Source organism: Oreochromis niloticus, linkage group LG18 (genome assembly GCF_001858045.2).
Source record: "Oreochromis niloticus isolate F11D_XX linkage group LG18, O_niloticus_UMD_NMBU, whole genome shotgun sequence".
NCBI classification, from domain to species: Eukaryota; Metazoa; Chordata; class Actinopteri; order Cichliformes; family Cichlidae; genus Oreochromis; species Oreochromis niloticus.
In genome coordinates, this window is record NC_031982.2 from 37,128,984 (window position 1) to 37,144,946 (window position 15,963).

Below are 15,963 nucleotides of genomic sequence, written 5' to 3' on the forward strand. Positions count from 1 at the left end.
CCACACCTACACAGCATGTTAACAAACCGTGAAAAAAGCCACACACAAAATGAACGATTGCTGGTGAGGGTTTCTATACATTAGTATGTATGAAGGGTATGTTGTGACTTACCTTCTAAATTAAAAAGTGCAGTACTGGATGTCCACGATGTCCACGCATCAAAAAAATAAAATTGGCTACTTGATTTCACCCATCGCTGGTTATTTTTAGAACATAACACCACAATAAACGAGGGACAGCTGAGAAATATAACATTTGAATCCCTTTTCTCCTTTGCTCTGAGGCCGGGGGGCAAAATATCGACAAGTCCGTGAACATCATTTACAGATATATTGGGTAAATGACCAAGACATCTATAGAAATGTAAATCGACGCTTAATTCATTCATTTGGTTAACTTCTTTTGGACATTAAACAGGGTGCGAATAGGACACCGGAAACAAAGCTCCACACAGGATTTTCCGCACCGGAACTAGCATATGCTATCGTGCACATAGTCGATTCATCTCATGTAAACAATAACGTGGCGCACAGCGTGACGTGAAAAGAGGCACATACCTTTGACGTTGGGTGACGAACTCTGTAATCCTCGTCCACACGTAAACCCAAAAAAGGAGTTTTAAAAAATCTCAGTTTTCAGTGATTCGAAACGTCGTTTACGTGCGGACGAAAGCTGCATGTTCAAAAATACCCGTGTAGGTGCGGACGCAGCATTATGAGTTAGTAGTTTATTTTCTTACTACCTGTAATTTATTGCTGTTTACTTGTATTTGCTTAATTGTTTACTAAATGTTTGAGGTGTGAAATAAATACAATGGAGCAAAATATGGGTGTGTGTGTTTGGAGGATGTGTTTGTGCGTGCATGCGCAAAGGGGGGCCTCGCAAAAAAAGTTTGGGAACCGCTGGCCTACATGATGATGTCGCCCTCTAGTGGAGCTCAGAAATGACAATATCTACAATAATTTGACTTTACCGTAAAAAATTTCTATTAAATAACAAAGTCATGGAAATAGTTATTCATCGTTTTTACCCAACCAGATCTTTTCTTGTACTTTATAAAAAGGACATTGATGCTAACTGTTCATTTTGTACTTGTGTGAAGGAAGATATTTCTCATTTATTTTGCTCCTGCTTATACACAACTCTTTTCTGGCAACAATTTTGTGTTTTTGTTGTTTTTTTTATCTTTTCTGAGTTCTCTCTTTGTTACGAGAAAATCTTATTTGGTTTCTTTAAGTACCCCACAGACAGGGCAAATATATTTTATCTGAGTAAATTACTGATATTACTGGCTAAATTTCATATACATAAATCAAAATTTTCTAACACAAAAACATCCTTTCAGTGCTTTTTAAATGAAACCAAACAATATTTTAAAACCATACAACATTCCCAAAATGTAAAAGCTGTCAAAACCATAAACTCATGTTGCCTGTTCAATATTATCTGATTCTTTACAGAATAGTAAAGAATCCATTTTTTTCTATTTTGTTTTTCACAAAAACCCTCTGACACTGTTTTGTTAATTTGTATCTGTGTTTTGTGCTTTGTCAATAAAGCTTATTCAAAAAAACAAAACAATATCTACAATAAAGAGATTGTGTTGGATCTGTGACCCAGTGTTGCTGTGTTTTGGGGGTTTTCTAAATTTCTTTGATTCAGTGTCATTTGTACTTTTCTGGTTTTCTGCTTATGTTAAATTTAAAGTTTCTTGTCTTTAGTTTTCTGTCACTTTGCTTTCGCTGTTCCACATCTCGCGTTCTTTTACCCTTGTCCTGGTGTTCCATGTTCCTGCTCTGTTTCCCCAATCACTCATGTCCCCATGTTTGTTTCTCTCCCGGTGTCAGTCTTAAGCTTGTGTACAGAGGCGGTCTTTGTCTGCCTCTCTGTATGTGTCTTGCTTCCTGTTTTATTTTGATAGTCCCATGTCCTGTGTATTCAGTTTTGCTTCCTGCCTGTCTTGTTATGTCAGATTAACATTCCCTCGTTACCTTCTGTGTATATATTGTGTTAGTGTCATTTGTTTGTAGTCGGCAATTTCCATGTTTAGGTCTCATGTATTTAGGCTCTAGTTGTTTTCAGGAAAGCTCGCCAGTGACTCTACTTCCTGAGGAGGCTGAGGAAGTTTGGCACGAACACAAACATCACCTCAAATTTCTACAGGTGTGTGATCAAGAGCTTGCTGACGAGCTGCAGTACAGTTTGGTACGAAGCTGCTCTGCCAGCAGCCGGAAATCACTACAGAGGGTGAAGGCAGCAGAGCACATCACTGGCACGAGGCTTCCTGCCATTCAGGACATTTTTCTTCAATGGTGAAAAACCATATCCTTGCAAAGCTCTCAGTTTGTAAATTTAAAACAAAGCATGTAACATTTATGTAGGCTTTTATTATGATTTTTTAATGTATTTTGTATTCTAAATATTAAAATTAGTAGTCCATTGTGTTTGTATTATTTTTGTTTCTTTGTGTCTGAACGTTCCTACAGTTGGTTTGTGGTTGATGTGGATTTGCTGCTCATGTGAATCCTCCCACAGTGTTTCATTAGCAGCTGTAACCACAGTGACTCTGATAAAACAGGAATTAGCAGAATCCATCTGATATGAAGCTGTGCTTTGAATACCACTTCCCTCCTCTTTGAAGAGTAGTCAGATATCTGTGTTCAGGTTTTTGTACAGCCTCTTCTACACTTTGTATCACTGTGTTTCTAGAGCACAGTAGTAAAGAGCTGTGTCTGCCAGGGTTAGGGCTGTTATGGTCAGACTAGTTGATGTAGGTGATGTTTGGGATCCATATCGTTTATCAGGAATATATTCAGATGTCCCCCCCTTTCCTCTTTTCCAGAGTATAAACTGAGGAGCCTGAAGGTCAGAATGATGTCTGTACCAGTGAAAGTCAGCAACACTATCACTTGTCTCATAGCTACATGTGAGTTTGAGAGATTCTCCTTCTGTTTCAGTGACTTCAGTTTGTTGAGGAGTGATTGAGTCTCCAGCTGTGAGTCCTGGAAAAAGAAAGAAGAAAAGTAGTGAAATGCAGTCTGTATATCTGCTTAATGCAGCAGCTTCAACTAAACTTTAATCCCTGTTCTTAAACTCACCTATAATGTGAGATAGAAGCAAAAAGAGGTGCAGCAACATGTCTTTGGAGTTATTAAAGCCAGACAGACAGCACATGAACAATGTTCTTCCACTGCAGCACAATGACCAACAAATAATGTCATTGGATGAGCTCAACTTCAGTGGGTGGGGCCAGTTTAATAGCTCAGCCAATCAAATAGTTTTGTGTTTCCACAGCAGCTCTGTCTCTGTCTCTGATCTTTACTGCTTCATTTCTCTGTTGTCTTTGTCATCAGTCCAATGACACAAGAATCAGAGGTTTAACAGTGTGTGGCTCCCTCTAGTGGATGTTGTGGAGTATTCTGTTGTCTTTGCTCCAAAGGTTTTTGTACAGAGTTTTGGTGTTTCCTGTCACTGTGGGCTGCAGAGCACAGTAGTACACAGCAGAGTCAGACAGCTGAAGCTTCTGGATCTTCAGAGGAACTGATCTGTTGCTGGAATCCAGTGTGGATGAAAATCTCTCCTTGAACTCAGCTGCTGTGTCTCCATCATCCCCACTAAAACGACTCAGGATGAATTTGGGGCTGTTGTTTCCATCCTGTTTGTACCAGAACAGATTAATATTTGTATTGCTGCTGTTATAGAGACAGCCAAGTGTTACTGTGCCTCCTGCAGCAGCAGTCTCTTCTCCTTTTGCTTGCAGCACGTTGTCTTTTTGTGCTCTGCATTCTGTAAAACACCAACAAACAGTATCAGTGTGCTGTTAAAGAATCATGTCAATGTTGGATTGATATCAAAGAAACAGAGTTGTGTTCATACCGAGGCACATAGCAGCCAGCAGCACTGAGATGAACAGAGGCGTCATATCTGCAGTGTAGAGTAACTGTGAGCTACAGCAAGTATAAAGAAGCTGTGATCTCTCTGTTTAGTCTTCATCAACACTAAGTTGGTGGATTAGAAGGAGGAGCCTGATCACAGTGACAGGACTCATTCACAGCCCTGTGTTATTCCCCCTGCTGACAGCTTTACACTCAGCACGTCTTTCTGCTGCTCTGCTATCATTGGAGATCTTGTCTTGGATGTAGGTTTGTAGGTTCTCAGGCATCCAGGTAGGATGACTGAGGCAGACAAAGAAGTCCTGCCATTAATTAATGCTTCAATCTTAAATATGATCAACCTATCTCTAATAATCGGCTATGTACCACAGGCCTTCAAGCTGGCTGTAGTTAAACCTTTACTCAAAAAGCATCTCTAGACCCAGCTGTCTTAGCTAATTATAGGCCAATCTCCAACCTTCCTTTCATATCAAACATCCTTGAAAGAGTAGTTGTCAAACAGCTAACAGATGATCTGCAGAGGAATGGCTTATTTGAAGAGTTTCAGTCAGGTTTCAGAGCTCATCACAGCACAGAAACAGCTTTAGTGAAGGTTACAAATGATCTTCTTATGGCCTCTGACAGTGGACTCATCTCTGTGCTTGTCCTGCTAGACCTCAGTGCTGCGTTCGATACTGTTGACCATAATATCCTATTAGAGCGATTAGAACATGCTGTAGGTATTACAGGTACTGCACTGCAGTGGTTTGTATCATATCTATCTAATAGACTCCAATTTGTGCATGTAAATGGAGAGTCCTCTTCACACACTAAGGTCAATTATGGTGTTCCACAGGGTTCAGTGCTAGGACCAATTCTGTTTACATTATACATGCTTCCCTTAGGCAGCATCATTAGAAGACATAGCATAAATTTTCACTGCTATGCAGATGACACGCAGCTCTATCTATCCATGAAGCCAGGTAACACACACCAATTAGTTAAACTGCAGGAATGTCTTAAAGACATAAAGACCTGGATGGCCGCTAACTTTCTGCTTCTTAATTCAGATCAAACTGAGGTTATTGTACTCGGCCCTGAAAATCTTAGAAATATGGTATCTAAGCAGATTCTTACTCTGGATGGCATTACCTTGGCCTCCAGTAACACTGTGAGGAACCTTGGAGTCATTTTTGACCAGGACATGTCCTTCAACGCACATATTAAACAAATATGTAAGACTGCTTTCTTCCATTTGTGCAACATCTCTAAAATTAGAAATATCCTGTCTCAGAGTGACGCTGAAAAACTAGTTCATGCATTTATTACTTCCAGGCTGGACTACTGTAATTCATTATTATCAGGATGTCCTAAAAACTCCCTGAAAAGCCTTCAGCTGATCCAAAATGCTGCAGCAAGAGTCCTGACAGGGACTAGAAAGAGAGAGCAGATTTCTCCTGTTTTGGCTTCCCTTCATTGGCTTCCTGTTAAATCCAGAATTGAATTCAAAATCCTGCTCCTCACATACAAGGTCTTAAATAATCAGGCCCCATCTTATCTTAATGACCTTGTAGTACCATATCACCCTATTAGAGCACTTCGCTCTCACACTGCAGGCCTACTTGTTGTTCCTAGAGTATTTAAAAGTAGAATGGGAGGCAGAGCCTTCAGTTTTCAGGCCCCTCTTCTGTGGAACCAGCTTCCAGTTTGGATTCAGGAGACAGACACTATCTCTACTTTCAAGATTAGGCTTAAAACTTTCCTTTTTGCTAAAGCATATAGTTAGGGCTGGACCAGGTGACCCTGAATCCTCCCTTAGTTATGCTGCAATAGACGTAGGCTGCCGGGGATTCCCATGATGCATTGGGTGTTTCCTTTCCAGTCACCTTTCTCACTCACTATGTGTTAATAGACCTCTCTGCATCAAATCATATCTGTTATTAATCTCTGTCTCTCTTCCACAGCATGTCTTTATCCTGTCTTCCTTCTCTCACCCCAACCAATCACAGCAGATGGCCCCGCCCCTCCCTGACCCTGGTTCTGCTGGAGGTTTCTTCCTGTTAAAAGGGAGTTTTTCCTTCCCACTGTCGCCAAAGTGCTTGCTCATAGGGGGTCATATGATTGTAGGGTTTTTCTCTGTATGTATTATTGTGCGATCTGCTGTACAATATAAAGCGCCTTGAGGCGACTTCTGTTGTGATTTGGTGCTATATAAATAAAATTGAATTGAATTGAAATTGAATCCAGGTCATGGTAGTCTTAGGAGCTTGAAAGGACGTCAGCTGGACTTCATTATATTATCTGAAGACGTGTCAAATCTCATCCAAGAAGCTTCTTCAGTTCTAAATCCAAATGGTGGAGAGTCCCAGGGATTTAAAGCCCAGTGGGAGTTGCCCTTTAAGAAGGTCATTGATCCATGATTAATAATGTTTGTCATCACAAGCTAAGGTGTGAATTATTACCACCAGAGGTTCCAGTGAAACCATTCTGAGACCTCATCCTATCATCTGATCCATTGAGATCACCTGACACAAGATGTGAGTGGGGGTGAGGCGTCTGGGAAGGATCTCACACTACACTGTAGGTAGCAGACGGTTGGTGCCATAAGCCCCGCCCTCTATTTAAAGGGGGTTGTTCACAGTGGACATAGATGCTTCTTTCACTCCTCTTTCAAACCATCTGTCTTCTCTGCCCAAAATGTGAACACTGGCATCCTCAAGAGTGATTTGACCTTTGACCTTTAGGTGCAGATGTATACCTGAGTCTTGTCCTCTTCTGTATTGTGTCATGCATTTATGAAGTGGCTGTTTGTTTTCTCCAGTGTAGAGGTCTGAGCACTCCTCACTCCACTGCACAGCATGCACTCCATTGTCTCTCTGCTGCACAGTCTAACAGATAAACTTTGCCCAATGTGTCCACATGTGTACAATCTAACATAGATGTTATTTCTTTCCTACAGGTATCCCCTGCTGGAGCTGCAGGAGTTTCCCACAAAAGCTTCAACTGATTGCTGTCACTGCAACATGAATGAAAAAAGGAAAAGAAACTCTGCCTGTTTGACTCTGACTTACCTCTGTTTATTTTCTTTATGATTACAATTTGTGCACCATTAACCAGTAACGTCTTGATGCATTCTCAGTCATCCAGGAAAGTAAATCTCCAAAAGTTGATTCTGTTCATCTGGATGTAGCGGAACCAGAAAGACTATCATGAGAAGATTTTGTCACTACTCAGTGATGAAAATACTCATGAGCCCCTGAAACGAGACCCAGGAAGTGGCTACAGGAAGAGGGTCATAGACTGTCTGAAGCAGTTAGAACAAGACAAGGCTATTGACCGGACCTCATACCACAGGCTGTACCCAGGGGAGTCTACACCAAGTCTGTGTGGTTTACCGAAAATACATAAACAGGGTGCACATTTAAGACCGATTGTCTGCATGATCAACTCGGTCACCTATAACATCTCCAAGTTTCTTGCTTCGATCCTCAACCCGCTGGTGGGCAGCTCTGAACACCACATCCAGAACGCCCTGGATTTTGTTGAGAAGGTGAGAGATGTCATTATGGAGGCAGATGAAACCACGGTCTCGTACGATGTTACATCTCTCTTCACTTGCATCCCAGTCAAGGAAGCGTTGGAGGTAGTCCGTAAGAGATTACAGGATGACAGCAACCTCAGCAACAGGACCACCCTCAGCATCGACCAAGTGTGTTTGCTTTTGGAACTGTGTCTTCATTCCACCTACTTCACATACAAGGGTCAGTTCTACAGGCAGAAACATGGGTGTGCCATGGGCTCCCCAGTTTCACCCATCGTGGCCAATTTGTACATGGAAGAAGTGGAAAAGAGGGCTTTGCTATCCTACCCTGGATCACCACCAAGCCATTGGTTCAGATATGTGGATGACACCTGGGTGAAAATCAAATCTCAGGACGTACTACATTTCACGGATCACATTAACTCGGTGGACCAACACATCAAATTCACCAGGGAGGATATGAAAAGTGGCAGGTTAGCCTTCTTAGACTGTGAGATTTCCATCAGTAATGGGGGACATCTAAAAGCTGACGTGTACCGTAAACCTACGCATACGGATCAGTATCTAAGGTTTGACTCTCATCATCCACTGGAGTACAAACTGGGTGTCATCAGGACGCCACAACACAGAGCGAACACCATCCCCACTGACACAGCGGCCAGGGAGGCTGAAGAACAGCACATCAAGAAGGCCCTGAGTAAATGTGGTTATCCCAGCTGGACTTTTGTCAAAGCGGGAAAGGCACCTAAAGAAAGCTCCAGCCGATCCAGGAGAGAAGGACAACCGCTGCCCAGGCGAAAACCTGTAGTGATCCCATATGTGTCAGGAGTATCGGAACAGTTGAGACGCATTTTTTCTAAACACCGGGTCTCTGTGGCTTTTAAACCCCAAAATACGCTGCGCCAAAAACTGGTCCACCCCAAGGATCGGGTCCCCCGACACAAACAGAGTAACATAGTGTACGCTGTTAAGTGCCAGGAGGATTGCCAGGATTTATACATCGGGGAAACCAAACAACCTCTAGCGAAGCGGATGGCACAACACAGAAGAGCAACCTCATCAGGCCAGGACTCTGCAGTCTATTTACACCTACAGGCCAGTGGACACTTTCAACGATGAGGATGTACACATCCTGGACAGGGAGGAACGCTGGTTTGAGCGCGGAGTCAAGGAGACCATTTAAGTGAAAAGGGAAAGACCATCTCTGAATCGAGGAGGGGGCCTAAGGTTACATCTGTCACCATCTTACAATGCTGTGATTGCAGCCATTCCCCAACTCTCTGTGAATGGGACTCATGGCCATTGATCAGTGTTCTTTGATCAGTGGGTTTTGGTCAGTGGTTGTTGATCAATGGTCATGGGAATTTGCATAATTATGATTAAGGAACTGACCTCCCAGCCCATTGTTCCTTCAGTGGGCTGGTTTCAGTCATTATGCAAATGTACTGTTTATAAGGTTTGGGGAAACCTGCAGTCAGCTGAGACTGAAGAAGTCACTTGGATGAGTGACGAAACGTTTCTCCCACAAAATGCTACGTCCAGATGAACAGAATCAACTTTTGGAGATTAACCAGTAAATTAGGTGATAGGTTTATAGCATAAACCTATTCGCTGGAACGTTCAGGACAATTTGCTACACAGCAGAAACAAGACACAAGCAGGCAGAGTTCGTTGTGTTACTCATGCATGAGGGAGACCAACCTGGAGCCAAGTGTCGTTCCACCCACTTGACCTCTGTCAGACTCTCAGCAAGGTTCCCCATAGCACTCCTTTTATTGTGGTTACATGAATATGCATAGGGTCATTAACATATAACATCTTACATAGGTATACATGTGGACAAAGAATACCTTGTCTGTGTGTGTGTGTGTGTGTGTGTCTGTGTGTGTGTGTGTGTGTGTGTGTGTCTGTGTGTGTATATGTGTGGGGTCAAGATGTGACCCCAGGAAGACTCCCCAAAGCTGGTGCCAGGAGTCTAGCGGTACATCTGAAGAAAAGGCCCTTACACTCAAACAGATATACGCGTGTTTGTTATACCATATATCAGCAAGAGAAGATATGACCTCTCCTAGGAGGTGTGTGATCTATGCCAGAACACTCTGAAGAGGAGTGAACGCACTCCCCTCTTCATGCTACACAGAGTTGTTACAGACCTCCTAGGATTAGACATTCTTTCAATATGCCATCAACTATATACTTCTAAACACAAATGATTACATGTTTCTCAATACAAATGACAATAATAAAATATAAACCCATCATTAGGAACATCATTGTCAAGGTCCTCCTTCGCTGACCCAGTGTTTTGTGCATTAAATGGTAAATGGACTGATTCTTATGTAGCGCTTTTCTACTCTCCCAGAGTACTCAAAGCGCTGTATACAACATGCCTCAATGACCCAATCACACCCACTCATGCAAGCATTTCTAAATGCAAGTGCAAACTAATCTACATTCACACACAGTCAGAGGGCAATTTGGGGTTAGTATCTTGCCCAAGGACACTTGACATGCAGCCTAGGCTCGAACCACCAACCTTCCGATCAGTAGCTGATCTGCTCTACCACCTGAGCCACAGCCACCTGCGTTATTGTTCAGGTTCAGGTTTATTCATTTATATAGCACATTTACAAACAACAGGGTTGATCAAACTGCTTAACAATCAGCAAAAAAACAGCAAGAGATTAAAAGTTAACAAACAAACAACAAACACACCAACAACCATCAAAGGTGTCAGACATAAAACAGGCCTGATGATAGTTAAAACTAATTTGATCCGAAAGCCAAAGTAAAAAATTTAGTTTTCAGATGCGGTTTAAATGAATGTATAGACTCAGAAATGCGAATAGAGGCGGGGAGACTATTCCAGAGTGTAGGTGCTGCAATTGCAAAGGCCCAATCACCTCTGGACTTCAGTCGGGATCTAGGTTGTTCTAAGAGCATCTGGCAAGATGACCTTAGTGCCCTCCTGGGGTCATACAAGCGGAGGAGTTCAGTCAGGTAACTGGGTGCCAAATTGTTTACAATTTTAAAAGTAAGCAAAGAATTTTAAAATCTATACAGTGTTTGACAGGGAGCCAGTGCAAATTAGCCAGAACTGGGGTGATATGATCATACTTTCTAGCACCTGTTAGAAAGTGTGCAGCAGCATTTTGAACTAACTGCAAGCGGTAGAGGGAGCATTGTTGGAGGCCCAGGTATAGAGAGTTACAATAGTCCAGTCTACAGGTGATAAATGCATGAATACGTTTTTCAAGTACTTTTAAAGGAATATAGGGCTTCACCTTTGATATCAAACACAACTGATTAAAGCTAGTTTTTACCACTGAGGACACTTGCTTCTCCAATTTAAGAGAGCTATCCAAAAACACTCCAAGGTTTCTTACCGTGTGAGAGAGAAGCTGGCAAGAGGACCAAGGGTGTCTGTTAACTGACCCAGAGGGGTATGACTGTCAAAGACAATTACTTCAGTTTTATTTTCATTCAAAGTGAGAAAGTTTTGTGATAGCCAAACTTTAACATCATGAAGACAGTTGAACAAAGGTTGTAGTGGGTCAGAGACATCCAAGTTCAGGGGGAAGTAAATTTGGATGTCGTCGGCATAGCAGTGGAAGGAGATGTTATATTTGTTGAAAATAGAGCCCAAAGGCAGCAAATACAGGGAGAACAAAGTAGGACCAAGAACAGACCCCTGAGGCACACCACAGTGGATAGGGGCAGAAGAAGAAAAGTACTGACCCATAGGAAGTCCTCTCTGAAAGATATGATTTAAACCAAGATAGTCCTGTGCCTTTGAGACCAACAACATGCTCCAGCCTCGATAATAAAATGTGGTGATCAACCGTATTGAATGCAGAGGTCAAATAAGGTAAAACCAAAACCACAGAGCAGCCTGAGTCGCCAGTTAAAAGTAAATCATTAAAAACTCTTCAATCAATCAATCAATCAATCAATCAATCAAAGCTTTATTCGTCACATGCAGGTTGCCCAGCAGTGAAATGGGACCCCCCCGACCTTACACATACAACACAGACATTACATGGGGATACAGGTCGGAGATTGGTAGCATTAGAGAAAAACATTGAAATGTACATTACAATGGGAAAGTACAAGAGGAAAAAAAGAGACCCCTACTCATGCTGTGCTTCCATGGTAGGACAGCATGAGAACAGGAAACAAAAAAACTCCTCTGCACAAAAAGCACATGAATGTCCACAGCACAACATTATGAAGGACATGACAAGCCACGGGGATGGGTGGGGGGTGAGGAGTTATCCGAAGCGAACACAGCAGCCGCCCTGCACAGCGCTATCATTCCAGCGCGGCACATAGGCCCGCCGTGTTCCCCCGCAGGAAACAAGCATCGAAGGCGTTTGGAAGGGGAGAGGGATCAGTGTTTGCTTATCAGTGTAAGTGTATGTGTGTGCGTGTCCATAGTTCAGCGGAGACAGTGTCCTTCGCCCTGCCAGGCTAAGTAAACAGTCTACCAGCCAACCCAGGTGGCCTTATGGGATGGGAAGGAACAGTCACAACATAGTCGTTATCAGGGATTGTTTTTGATCGGCTCCAGCCTTGAGCCCGCAGCTGGCGCCGAAGGGGGTAGCCGTATAATGATGGTGATTTTTCTTTTGCAAACAACTCATAAGAATTTCAGGCTGTTTTTTTAGCACTCCGACACTGGTCTCTCAATCTCCTTTTTTATAGCTTCGAGTTTCTCCAAGATGTTATTAGCCATCGATCCCGAGATCTTGTCACACTGTTGCTCACAAAGCAGATCCTGAGACCTCACGACCGCAGCCAACTGATTCGAGATGTAGTCCAGCTTCCTCCCTGAGTTGTTGTTTCGGGTGGATTCGTTCCTGATGTAATCCAACATGCGCTCAGAGGTGTTAGTTTGAGCATTCACTGCAGTCGTAAGCGCCTCCAAGCTCTTAACCATGCTGCTGCTTTCAGTGAGCCCTTTCTGAGAACTCGCACCTCGTCCAATCGTTTCAATCCCAGCGGGCAGCCTTGTGGGGATTTGGACAGCCGGCTCCGCTCTCTCAATTTTCCGATAAGCCAGGGCCAAGCCAGCTCCGATCAGCAAGAACCCTGTTACCATGGTTCCGAATAGGTAGATATCTTCAGCGTCCTCGATCGACAGTCCCGCCAGGCACACGACCCTCCAGTTCTGCCACCCGTCCATCGTGTATCCGGCAGGGAAAGTCCCTCCAGGGCACTCGGGCTCTCCCGAGCCCAGACTTCTCGTTGAGAAGATGGTGTCAATAGCGTTCAGAGACCAGTTGATCAAATCCATAATTCTCTTTTAGGTTTTAGACACAGACTGTGAGAGAGTGTTCCAGGGAAAGCAATAAAACACAGACAAGACAAGGACACAAGAAGCTAAGCAGGGAAGATAAGGGCAGGAGAGGAGAAAAGTGCGACCGCCTTCGCTGAGAGCCAAACGACAGCTGTTTCTGTACTGTGGCGAGGTTTAAAACCAGACTGGAACTTTTCACCAATATTGTTAGCATCTAAGAAGGACTGAAGTTGCTTAAGAACTACTTTTTCCAAAATTTTAGACATAAAAGGGAGTTTGGAAATTGGCCTGTAACTGGAGAGAGCACTAGGGTCAAGATTTTTCTTCTTAATAACAGGTTGTACAGCAGCATGTTTCAAGGCAATCGGCACACAACCTGATGACAGTGATGCGTTCAGCAATAGTAGAATATACGGCCCAATGGTGTTCAAAGCTTCCTTGAAGATGCAGGAGGGAAGAATATCATGCGGGGAGTTAGAAATTCTACGGTGACCAATTATCTCCTTTAAGGTGGAGAAAGACACTCAAACTGCTGAAAAACAATCTGAACTTGAGAAGCAGGAACTTGGCCAGCCAATGTCAGCAAATATGGAGCCCTTAGGGCTGAGATTTTATCAGTGAAATACTTGAGGAAGTTATCACAGAGTGCGGGGGAAGCATCTCTATGAGTAATGACATCAGGGTTAATCATAGAGTTAAAGATTTTAAAAAGGACTCGAGGCTTGTGACTGTTTTTTGTAATTATACCTGACAGGAAGGCAGACTTGGCAGCTTTAACAGTCTTTTGATATTTTGATAAACAATTTTGAAGGATGTCAGAAGAGACCTGAAGTTTGTCCTTTTTCCATTTTCTCTCAGCGCGACGGCATTCGTGTCTGAGAGCCCAGGTAGTTTCGTTCAACCAGGGTTGACGTAACAGTTTAGTGCGCTTAGGCCTTAGAGGAGCCACGGTATCGAGAATAGAGGAGCAAGCTGAGATAAACAGATTAGTGAGCTTATCAACCGAAAGATCCTCATTACTGTTAGCATCACAAAGGACAGAGTTGGTAAAAGCAGCGGAGAAATGAGCAGTGGTCTGGGAATTAATCGTGCACCATTGGTGCAACGGACCCACACCGCTCAGCTCCACATTACACACTGAAACGTTGTTGTTATTCTTTGATTTCTCTTTTGTCTATAACTTCTTGTATTCTGAGTTCTGTTTTTGAATTCTAGTTCTTAGGTTTAGTTCTGTGCCCAGTTTCCTGTTTTACTTTGACAGTCAGTTATAAAATATGCTAAATGTGAGATATTTGTTTATCAGAAGATTTTGCTGTTTGACTGTATTCACTAATTTGTTTCTGTCTGAACGTTCCTGCAGTTGGTTTGTGGTTGATGTGGATTTGCTGCTCATGTGAATCCTCCCACAGTGTTTCATTAGCAGCTGTAACCACAGTGACTCTGATAAAACAGGAATTAGCAGAATCCATCTGATATGAAGCTGTGCTTTGAATACCACTTCCCTCCTCTTTGAAGAGTAGTCAGATATCTGTGTTCAGGTTTTTGTACAGCCTCTTCTACACTTTGTATCACTGTGTTTGTAGAGCACAGTAGTAGAGAGCTGTGTCTGCCAGGGTTAGGGCTGTTATGGTCAGATCAGTTGTTGTAGAAGATGTTTCTGAGTCATATCGATGATCAGGAATATATTCAGCTGTTCCTCCTTTTCCTTGTTTCCAGAGTATAAACTGAGGAGCCTGAAGGTCAGAATGATGTCTGTACCAGTGAAGTAAAGCACCACCTGCATCTGTCTCATAGTTACATGTGAGTGTGACAGATTCTCCTTCTGTTTCAGTGACTTCAGTTTGTTGAGGAGTGATTGAGTCTCCAGCTGTGAGTCCTGGAAAAAGAAAGAAGAAAAGTAGTGAAATGCAGTCTGTATATCTGCTTAATGCAGCAGCTTCAACTAAACTTTAATCCCTGTTCTTAAACTCACCTATAATGTGAGATAGAAGCAAAAAGAGGTGCAGCAACATGTCTTTGGAGTTATTAAAGCCAGACAGACAGCACATGAACAATGTTCTTCCACTGCAGCACAATGACCAACAAATAATGTCATTGGATGAGCTCAACTTCAGTGGGCGGGGCCAGTGCAATAGCTGAGCCAATCAAATAGTTTTGTGTTTCCACAGCAGCTCTGTCTCTGTCTCTGATCTTTACTGCTTCATTCCTCTGTTGTCTTTGTCATCAGTCCAATGACACAAGAATCAGAGGTTTAACAGTGTGTGGCTCCCTCTAGTGGATGTTGTGGAGTATTCTGTTGTCTTTGCTCCAAAGGTTTTTGTACAGAGTTTTGGTGTTTCCTGTCACTGTGGGCTGCAGAGCACAGTAGTACACAGCAGAGTCAGACAGCTGAAGCTTCTGGATCTTCAGAGGAGCTGATCTGATGCTGGAATCCAGTGTGGAGGAAAATCTGTCTCCAGCCTCTGTTTTCCCTTCACCAACTTTAAAGTGACTCAGGAGGAATTTGGGGCTGTTGTTTCCATCCTGTTTGTACCAGAACAGATTAATATTTGTATTGCTGCTGTTATAGAGACAGCCAAGTGTTACTGTGCCTCCTGCAGCAGCAGTCTCTTCTCCTTTTGCTTGCAGCACGTTGTCTTTTTGTGCTCTGCATTCTGTAAAACACCAACAAACAGTATCAGTGTGCTGTTAAAGAATCATGTCAATGTTGGATTGATATCAAAGAAACAGAGTTGTGTTCATACCGAGGCACATAGCAGCCAGCAGCACTGAGATGAACAGAGGCGTCATATCTGCAGTGTAGAGTAACTGTGAGCTACAGCAAGTATAAAGAAGCTGTGATCTCTCTGTTTAGTCTTCATCAACACTAAGTTGGTGGATTAGAAGGAGGAGCCTGATCACAGTGACAGGACTCATTCACAGCCCTGTGTTATTCCCCCTGCTGACAGCTTTACACTCAGCACGTCTTTCTGCTGCTCTGCTTTCATTGGATATTTGCTCCTATTGCAGGAAGCAGGTTTAACTGACTGAACTGTGAGTCGGGAAAGAAAGAAATCATCAATGGAGCTCTGATACAGGCATTACCATGGCAACACGTGAACCAAAAGCCTCCATTTTAATCCAGTGAAACTAATAATCGGCTGCCCTCTCCTCAAACTGGAAGATCTACACAGTTCTCGCTGCCTCAAAAGAGCTCATAACATTATAAAAGACATTTCACACCCTGGACACTCCATGTTCAAACTGTTGC

The 15,963-nt window shown here is 43.0% G+C and overlaps 2 gene segments (V, D, J or C); both read right to left on the minus strand.

The window, feature by feature from the left end:
• Positions 1 to 3,384: 3,384 nt before the first annotated feature.
• On the minus strand, positions 3,385 to 4,109 carry LOC109201759 (T cell receptor alpha variable 19-like). The segment is given in 2 exon segments: positions 3,385 to 3,787; positions 3,878 to 4,109. Coding segments are annotated over 2 exon segments (435 nt in total).
• A 10,869-nt stretch (positions 4,110 to 14,978) lies between these two features.
• On the minus strand, positions 14,979 to 15,716 carry LOC109201848 (T cell receptor alpha variable 38-2/delta variable 8-like). The segment is given in 2 exon segments: positions 14,979 to 15,367; positions 15,458 to 15,716. Coding segments are annotated over 2 exon segments (429 nt in total).
• Positions 15,717 to 15,963: the final 247 nt, after the last annotated feature.